Source organism: Centroberyx gerrardi, chromosome 16, assembly GCF_048128805.1.
Source record: "Centroberyx gerrardi isolate f3 chromosome 16, fCenGer3.hap1.cur.20231027, whole genome shotgun sequence".
In the NCBI taxonomy this organism is placed as follows: domain Eukaryota; kingdom Metazoa; phylum Chordata; class Actinopteri; order Beryciformes; family Berycidae; genus Centroberyx; species Centroberyx gerrardi.
In genome coordinates, this window is record NC_136012.1 from 21,157,527 (window position 1) to 21,167,526 (window position 10,000).

The 10,000-nt window shown below is 43.4% G+C and overlaps 1 protein-coding gene across 1 annotated transcript in view; it reads right to left on the reverse strand.

Moving 5' to 3' along the window:
• The window catches only part of slit3 (slit homolog 3 (Drosophila)), a 268,893-nt gene that overhangs the window by 55,197 nt on the left and 203,696 nt on the right, over positions 1–10,000 (reverse strand). The window contains exons 13-15 of the mRNA XM_078289056.1: positions 6,937–7,080; positions 6,212–6,375; positions 2,208–2,358 (exon numbers count right to left, since the gene is read on the reverse strand). Coding sequence (XP_078145182.1) covers positions 2,208–2,358; positions 6,212–6,375; positions 6,937–7,080 — 459 coding nt within the window. The remainder of the gene's footprint in view (positions 1–2,207; positions 2,359–6,211; positions 6,376–6,936; positions 7,081–10,000) is intronic.

Genomic DNA, 10,000 nt, shown 5'->3' on the forward strand with positions numbered 1-10,000 from the left:
GAGAGGAAGAATGATAAGCCCTCAGCTCAGCTACAACCTCCCCTGATTTCCCCTGATAAAGGCAGGGTAGAGGGCACAACTGGTGTGTTTGTTTGTGTGTGTGTGTGTGTGTGTGTGTGTACGCACGCATGTTTGTGGCTTTCGAAAACCCACTGGTTGGTTGTGTTCTTGGGGGCGAGCGAGCGAGAGAGAGAGAAAGAGAGAGAGAGAGAGAGAGAGAGAGAGAGATGGTGTCGAAAATAGTAGAAAGTTTGATGTGCCCTCTAACCAACCGTGAAGGACAAAATTTCGTTTTTTTGACATGAAACACCCTGGGAGCGAATAGAGAGAAAAGGAGGGAGGAGAGGGGCTGGATTAGGGATGAAAGGAGGGCAGAGAGAGAGAGAGAGAGAGAGAGAGAGAAAGAAAGATAGGGGCTAATGGTCTGTGGGATCCGGGCACTATTAGTTATCTAAAGCGGTAGCCATGGTAGAAGTCCGCCATAATACAACTAACCTCCATATTGGTAAAACGATGGCATCTGCTTTAACGCTGCAGTGGCAGAAATTCTTTATTCTGCAGCGATCCTCCATTAGCACCACAGTCGTAGCCGTGGTAGAAAACCTCCATCCTTCATCTACCTTTTTTTAAGCCGCCAGTGATTCAGCGATATTAGACCTAAACTTTGCTTCTGGCTGCATTCCTATTTCCTCTCTGGAAACATTAGCTTGTTGAATATTCGATCAAGAAGTAGCCACTGAAAGTTGTATGGGATTTTTCGTGGCAGTGCTCTTCCCTCTTTTCATTCCTTTCACACATTGAATTGAATTGTGTGTTTACTGTGTGTTTTTTTAAGTAGCTATAATGATTTATGAATGGTTATTGAATCTTTGTCCTTTTCTCTTTCAAATCGGATTACACTAATCTCATTGAATTTAATGCAATGTTTTTATTTTATGAATTATGAACAGCTACCAAGTTTTAAACCTTTTTCTTTGGATCAGATTACTGTATTTCTGTTGCGTTATCCATTACTCCTGCAGTAATAATAATATAATACAGTAATCCTCTTTCCATGTTTTGTCTTTCAGTAACTCTAATGAATTCTGAACAGCTGCCCATTTTTTAACCTTTGTCGTAATCAGATCACTGTATTCCTGTTCCATATTTGCCATTACTCCCTAACCTTATCCAGTCTTCAGCAGTGAAATGAATGATCCATGGGGCTGTTCAGTATTCTAGTGCGAGACCCTTCGCCAGACATGATGATGGCTCCTGTGGGACTCGGAGGGAGATGGAAAGACTATTGAGAGGCATTTTGGTCTGGGAGTTAAAAATGAAAAGTGACGTTGATGATGCTGCTCCGAGAGAGCGAGCGAGAGAGAGAGGGAGGGAGGGAGAGAGAGAGAGAGAGAGAGGGAGAGACAGAGAGAGAGGAAGATGTGTGCATTGCTTGTGTGAATGTGTGTGTGTGTCGGCTTGCCTAACCTACACCCTTTCACATACACACAGCTGGGAATATTAATTATGGTCTGCTGATCTGTTGGTCACTCAACACTCATGACACTTGTCTCTCGACAGACATGATGCATTTTTGACTGGAAAAAATGTCGCATATTTTCACTGTTGCCTACTTGCAGAATATTGTAATGTCACAGACTCTCACGCAATGTGATTGGATAGTTTGTTGCCATGGTAGGTTCAAAATCTCTTCTCCCTCGATCAGGGCAGCTATTTCATCGGGGGATGCCATGTTTGCAGAGGATGTAAACAAACCTGACAGCATCTCGTTGCCATGGAGATGACATTACGTACCATCTCATACATCTTCGCCAAGGTATAAATGCGGGACATGGTGCAACATAGTATCTTTTATTGAGAGAAAGCTGTTGAGTGACCAAGCATAAATTAAGCTTAAAAAACGGTGGGTCAACTCCATTCTGTAAATAAAAAAAGATGGGCAAACTGAGTTTAGGTGCGTATACCCTCCACTATATTCCCTGTGTATGTATGTTAATGCATGTGTGTGTATGTGTGTGTGTATGTCTGTGTAAATGTGAAACACTTGTTAGGTCTGTGGTGTGTTCAGGGATGCGTAGCAGTTTACCGCTGAACCATCTCAAGTTCAACACCATGACATTTTATTTATGTTTGCATGTGTGTGTGTGTGTGTGTGTGTGTAAGAGAGAGTGTGTGTTCGTGTAAAAGGGAAACACCAGCTGACTCACAGGTCGGTGGTGTGTTCGGGGATGTGCGGAGGGATACGGGTCAGTTTCAGGTTGGAGCAGTCCACCACGGTGCCTTCACAGCGACATTTCTCAGGACACACCAGGTCCTGGAAACACTCCCCGCTCAGACGGCTACGATAATCCTCCTGACCTGGAGAGGAGAGAGGGAGGAGGGACAGATGGAAGTAGGGAGAGAGAGAGAGAGAGAGAGAGAAGGAGGTAGGAATGGAGAAGTTGAGAGAAAAGAGGCAGACAAATAGGGATGGAGCACAGAAAGAAAGAGGGAGAGAATAAAGGAGGGATGGAAGAAGGGAGAGAGAGGGAGAGGAGGAAATATGAAGTCAGAAACAGAGGAAGGCAAAGACAGACAGACAGAAAGAAAGAAGTAGAGAGAGATGGAGGGGCAGAAACAAAGACACACCGACCACCAGACAGACAGAGAGATAGACAGACGAAAGAAGAGACCAAAGAGAGACAGAAAGAGAAGGCATCAGAAGTTTTTAATATACATTTTGTCCCATTTTCACCAACATTTTCATATGACCATATACAAAGACATTAATAAGCCTTATATTGAGAGACAACATATTATTCATAAACATCAAAAAAGAACATGGACATAAACACAGACATGCAGATATAGCCATGACAGAAGTCCTGCTCTCTCTAAACTTATGTTGCTTTCTTATTGGAGTTTAATTGTTTGGAAAATGCAAATTTTTTTCTCATTTCAGCTGTCAGAGGCTGTAAGAAATAATTAGGTAACTGGTCATTTGAAAGACACAAATTCTCTCTTCCAAAACGCCTAGTCAGATCGACTTCACATTTTATGAAGAACAGGCTGCAGTGGCTGCTGATGGAGGAAAAGGGGGATTTCTACGACTGCTACCACTGTAAATCACATTAACAAACAAAGATCCAGGTCATTTTGTGGATGCGGCTTGTAGATAAATGCGGTTTAACCCAGGATGCTTTTGTTTAACAAGGTGTGCCAGAGGCCATGTCTGTTACTTAGATATATGTGAGCAGATATTATTTATGGCTGCTAGAGGCTTTGGAATAGACCTGGTTTACATCATACAGCACTTCTGTTGGCGCACCACATTCACTTTTTATGGTTCTCACGGTTATCGCTGCCTCTCTCTCTCTTTCTCTGCCTCTCTGTCTCTCTCCCCACCCTTGTTTATCTATCTGTTCTCTGTCAATTTAACCTTTTCAGCATTTCTCTCTCTCCTATCAGACTGTTTTTTGGCACAGAATCTAAGGTTTTCCTTCTTTTTTCATTCTCTTTCTTTCATTCTCTCCATTCTGTACTGGCGCACACTCTTTATGGCTCATCTGCTCCCTGTCTGTCCATTTAAACAACCCAGACCACCTATGGTTGTTTGCCATAAACAACCTGGATTTGGACTCAGTAGCTGATCACTGTTCTGCGAATATATTCTTGTTGGGAGAGTTGGTTGGTTGGCTCATTTCAATGGCAGAATCTTTTAGATAGATGGCTCTGGAGTTGGACAACAGGTTGACAGAAAGTACAGGGCAAGAGAGGGAGGAAGGAAGGAAGAAAGAAAGAAAGAAAGAAAGGGAGGGGAGGGAGCGAAGGAGGAAGGGTTCTTTCGTACACAGAAGGAAAGAATGAGGACACCTATTTCTCTTGACAGCAGAGGTTTAGTCATTTTTATTATCATTTTCCCTGTCTTCCTCACTAGGAACAGAAAAGGGTGAAGGGTTTCTGTAGAGGCGGTGGGATCAGCCATGCCAGTCACTGAAGCACTGCCATGCTATTGGACGATTGGACAGAGGAGGCGGGTGTACCTAGTGTTTGGTTGTGTGTGTGGTTTGAAGCGCTATTACAAGGAGATGTCAAGCAGAGTTTCTTAGGTCAATACTTTCCAAAGGAAACAACTAGGGATCAGTGGGAGCGTGTGTTGTGGGAGATGACATGAAGAATTCAAATTTATGCTGGCAGTCGAGCGATCAAGGCGGATGTGGTTGTTTTTGAACCACTTACATTACCTAAATAGTAGCAAAACAGTTAGACATTGATATTCATTACTGATTGAGGTTATATTTTTGATGTCAGATTTTCTAAGCATGACTCACTGACTTCCATTCATTTCAACCACAGTTCTGGTCCTATGTACCAGAATCCCTACACATAAACGCAAACAGACATAAAGCAAGTGTTGAGCCTTTCCGCTCCAAGGCGTGTGATTGGCTGGGAGAGGTGGGTGTGTCTAGCAGCTCCTTGCGTGTGATTGGCTGGGAGAGGCAGGTGGGCGTGTGCCAGGCGGTCCCTGGCGCTTGACGGAACCATGTGATGTCACAATAGGCGGGGCCACATGGTTAGATCAAGCACAAGAGACAGCTGCACGAACCAATCAGAATGCAGGTCCACACAGGAGGAAGGCGGGGCAACAGAGGGCTGCGCCAACAGAACGCAGGTCCACACAGGAAGAAGGCGGGGCAACAGAGAGCTGCACCAATCAGAGGCAGGGTCCATACAGGAAGGAGGGACAACAGAACAGCTGCAGATCCACACAGGAAGGAGGCGGGGCCAGAGAACTGTCCACCAATAGAGAGCGTGTCCACGGACACGGTCCAGAGAGGAGGAGGAGATGCAAGGAGAGGCAGGGAGCCACAGAGAGGAAGGGCTGAAGCAAAGAGGACAGCCATAACGAGCTCTGGGAGGGTTTCTAATCTAGTTATCTCCAATAGCTCAGTGGGCAGAGCATGGCACTAACATTAGGGATTCGCTTACTGCTGGGACCGCCCATGCTAAAAATGTATGTACTCATGATACTGCAAAGCACTTTGGATAAAAGCGTCCACCATTTAATAGCATCGGTTACGCTATTTATCGTCTGCCCAAGTTAGACTGTGACACACCATTTTAGAAAATAGAGGGGGTGGAAATCTCATGTCAGCAAATGGTCTTACAGGCATATTTCTCAGAGAGCAATGATCTGGATAAGTTGACTGTGATAGAAACCATGGTGTTAATGTTTGTAAGACCATTCTGTTTGTCTTCTCTTTTCCCCATCCTTTCGACCTATTAGTCTACTGTTGCCTTTCTTTGTGTCCTGGGTCTAATTCAATAAAATGTCTGCGACAGAAGGTGCCCACTTGAAAAATTAAAACGACACACCCGCTCTCACACACCCCACTTTTGTCTAAAGTTTCTAAGTAACACAGGGTAAATAATCTGCTTAGTAAAGAAAAAATACCAGAAAAGTCGTCTAAAAGGCTCCTCCAGCGACTCGGTTGAAATTTCCCAATACATGATAATCTCCACCAGGCACAATCCCAGTGCAAATAAGGTTTACAACAGGTGAATCAGGGCGGGGATGGATAGCTGTGACTGCTTCAGTTGACAGGAGTCACTTCTTACTCCTGCACCGCCTTGTAAACCAATGATTTGCTGGCAACCGTTGTTTTTAAAAAAATTCAAATCGTTTGTGAAATGACTGGAGGGGGGCTTTTAAAAATTCATTTTGCAGTGAGCCAAAAAAAAAAAAGGCATATTATTTAACACAGGGAAAACAAAGCGGAGAGGGACTGTGGAGAGGCACTGTATTCATGAAGTACACACACACACACACACACACACAGTGGGCGACCGCAGTTTATGGCCAATCCCTGCTGAGTTAGTTATTGTATTGCTTCAATATATTGAATTGGTCTGGGTTGTAATTAGTGAGACCCATGGCTCATATCAAAGAAAACAACAGTAAGACACTACTACCAGAGAGAGTGAAGTGTGTGTGTGTGTGTGTGTGTGTGTGTGTCTGTGAGAGTGTGTGTATGTGTGTGTGTGTAAACCCATGCTTAACAACTTCTAATTCTATGCATGTATGCATGTTTTACTTGCACATCTGAACTTCTTGCCTTTGACCTTATTGATGTGCTTCTTTGTTAACCATCAGAGGTAACTGTGTATGTGTATATGTGTGTGTTTATGTGTGTGTGTGTGTGTGTGTGTGTGTGTGTGTGTTAATCCCTACCTGTGCATCTGAACTTCTTGCCTTTAACCTGGCTGATGCGTTTGTTGGCCAGCCGTCTGGGGTGGCTGCAGCGTGCTCCACTGGTCTCAATGGGGTTGTCAAACAGATAGTCTGCCAGCCACTTCAGATGACAGTCACACATAAAGGGATTCTGGGCCAGATGACTGGGGGAGAGAGAGGGAGGGAGAGAGAGAGAGAGAGAGAGGAAGGGAAAGAAGAGAGGAGGAGCAAAGGTAGAGGGGCAGAGCAAAAAGGGTTTGTCATGGGAAGGGTAAAAAGAGGGAGAGGAGAAGAGGAGGATAAGGGAGGTGAGAAAGGGTGGGAGGAAAGGAGGTAAAGAAGGAGGGAGTGAAGGAGATTGAAGGTATAGAGTAGAAAAAAGTAGACATGAAAACCAATGGAGGAATGGATAACAGGTCGAGAAACAAGAGAGGCAAAAATCAAAAGTTGTTATGCTTTACATTATTAGAACATACAGCTTCTATGTTATATCTCCAGTTTTGGTGATTTTAAGTCCAACTGAAGAATTGCATGGTTCTTTATGGGTAGAGAAAATTCTCTGACACTTGGCTTTGTTGAAATTGTTTCAAATCCTCATAGGATAAACTCAAAATGCACGGTATTTATCTAAAAATAAAGCCTGTTTTTCTTAGTTCCTGAAAATTACATTTTGGAGATACAAGGTTTTCACCCGACAGCCACGATATGCAAGTCTAGACACTTACAGCGTCTTGATGGAGCGCAGGGGGGCGAACAGTCCTTTGCTGATGGTTTGCAGTTTGTTGTCGTACAGAGAAAGCAGGTTGAGGTTCTGCAGGTCTTGGAAGGTGTTGACTCTCAGACAGTTGATCTTGTTGGCGTTCAGCAGCCTGAAACACAAGTGAGACCGAATCAGCATTATTTATTTAGCTACATTTGTTTTACTTATTTAGCTTTATTAGCTCTGTGCACCAGACAAACAAAAAAAAAGACAAACGTGTATGCAGATAACGAGAGGAATTATTTTACATAAGCCACCCATATTATTCCACTGCAAAACCATTTTTCTCTTCTCCTGTCCTCTCACTATTTCTTTCCCTCTCCTCGCCTCTCCACATAGTCATGATTATATTTTTTTTGGCCGTGACACATAAACCGAAAATTGCAGTTTTATATATATATATTCTCATTCTCTACCGGAACAGGAGGAGAATATCTACTGTTGGCTGGTGGTTTAATATCTCGTTTGGATGGGGAAAAAGGGAGAGAGGAAAGAAAGAGGTAGAAGAAGGGAGACGTGACGGAAGAAAAATGGAGTGAGACAGAGAGAGGACAGGTGAAAATTTAATTTGTACTGATACGGATAGACACGTAAGAAAGAGAGACAGGCTGACAGGCAAAATAGAGGCGAAACAGACAGGGAAAATGAGAAACGTGAGAGAGAAGGGTCAGGTAAATGACAGGAAAGGTTTGCATTTCGTCTCCTTCCCTCCATCCCTCCCTCCTTTCAGCTCCCCTTCATTAGCTAATATAACCATGTTGTCAGGTTTTTCCCTCTATTTATATATTTCCCTCTCTCTCTCCCTGTCTCTCTCTCTCTCCATCTTTTCACTCTGTCTTTCTCACACACACACACACACACACACACTCTTTTCTTTCATTTTCTATTTCTCTGTCCCTCTCTCTGCCACACTCAGTCTCTCTCCCCCCGAGTGTCTCTACTTCTCTCTCTCTTCTTGTCTCTTTGTCTGACAGGTGACTAACTTGGTACAGCGGCTGAGCTTAATCATCTCAAGCCATCCTAACGAGTGCCTATACTGACACAAACACACACACACACACACACAAACACACACTCACGCACATGCTGCTCTGCGACATATCCACGCCTCATTAGGCAGCTCACAGGGGGAACTAATTACTTGAAACTGCACCAGTAAAACAAAGCAGCGCAGACAATATAAACAGCAGATTGGTAGCTATGCAAAGCAATAAACACATCTTCGCCATCATGTGAAAACCGCGCAACTCCCATTTTTGACGTGAAGCGAAGATTTACACGGCGTACGTTTCTGCGCCTGTGGAACCTATTGAAAAGCTAATGGCTAATTTCATTTTTTCAAAAATATATGGGAAAATACAGATCTTCAAATTCCTGATAAGCTGACCAACTTTTTGGAGATGGGAGGTTTTTATCTGTCAGCAGTGAAATGTTAAAAGACATATTCCCTTCCCACGCCTGCTGAGCGAACGCCAACCCTTTGTATTGTGTAGATGTGCCACACGCCCTTAATGCGGGATTGACCAGTGATGTGACAAGACATGAATATAAACTAGTCATTCGGTACTTTATTTATTCATTAATTGAATCAGTCACACACACAAACACACACGCGCGCGGTCTTGAATTATCCCACTAAGCAGCCGCACGCGCACCCAAACACAAAGCATTAGTGTTTTATGTGAGCGTTTTATGTCGGCAGCACCATGACAAGGTGTGGGAGATATGCTTCCCCAATCAGGAGCTATTTAAATGGTAATGATGTCGCATCAGACATACTTGGACAGGAAAACACACATTCCACATCTCTGCCTGTCTCTCTCTCTCTCCCACCCTGTCTTTCTGCCATCTCACTCTCTCCATCCATCCATCTGCCTATCTATGCATCCATCTCTCTCTCCTTCTCTCTCTCTCTCTCTCTCTCTCTCTCTCTCGCTCTCTGCACCATGCATCCAAATGATCCGCCTAAGCCCGTAAAAGGTGTTTGTGGGTTAGATTCACTCATCCTCATTCTCTCTGCTTCGCTTCACTTTACGACGGAAAAGCCCAGAACATTAGCTGTTTCTGCAGTGGACTGCGGCATTTGCCAGGACCATATGCCGTATACAGTACCGATGTGCAGCCATTATAGGAGTCAGACTGTTTACTGCATGCTGAACTACTGCTGCAGTTTGACTCCATCCCCCACAAGGAATTATTTAGAAAAAAAATCAATCAAATTGCTCTTTTTTTTTAGCCGTTGAATGTTACAAGGAATGGTTTGGTAATATTGAGCAAGATAAGAGTTTTGTGTTACAATGTACTAATTTGGTTCTTGTTTAACATTCAAGAAAGAATTGTCTGCAGACACACACACACACACACACACACACACACACACACACACACACACAAAGGATAGACAGAGGATAAATGCATGAAGAGGGACTTCTACAACGGCTGCTCCTGTGCTGTAGTAATAATCCCTGAGAGGACGTTCTGTCCTGTGATTAGGGGTGAACAGTGAAGCGCCTGATGCTCTCTTCATCACCAAGGTACCAGGCCTGTGACATACAGTATGCACGGCTCATGTAACATACACTTTAACAATAATACCCACGAGGCCGTTCTTTGCTAGGATTATGGGTACAAAGGTAGATAAGACTTGCTTGTGACAAGTAACATATGTATCACCAAATTACCATAATCACAGAAAATCATGTACAAGACTAAATATAAATGCAGCAAAGTCTGCACATTATGAGGCTCCCATTGGAGTCCGTTTATTAGCACCAAATTAGAAATAAGAAAATTCTGGTACTTTTTAAAAGATACTAGGTAACTTCAGACATTGGATAACAAGATGCTCATATAATCTATCATTTTACATACTCTATCCTCTGTATTTTAGAAATATTAAACGGAGATGTTTTTTCAAAATGTCTATAAAGCATTATGGAACAGAACTCCACACAGCAGTTGAAACATTAAGTTACTTGTTAATAAACAACTGCAACTGAGCCTTAGAGTGTATGGACTGTACTTTTTAA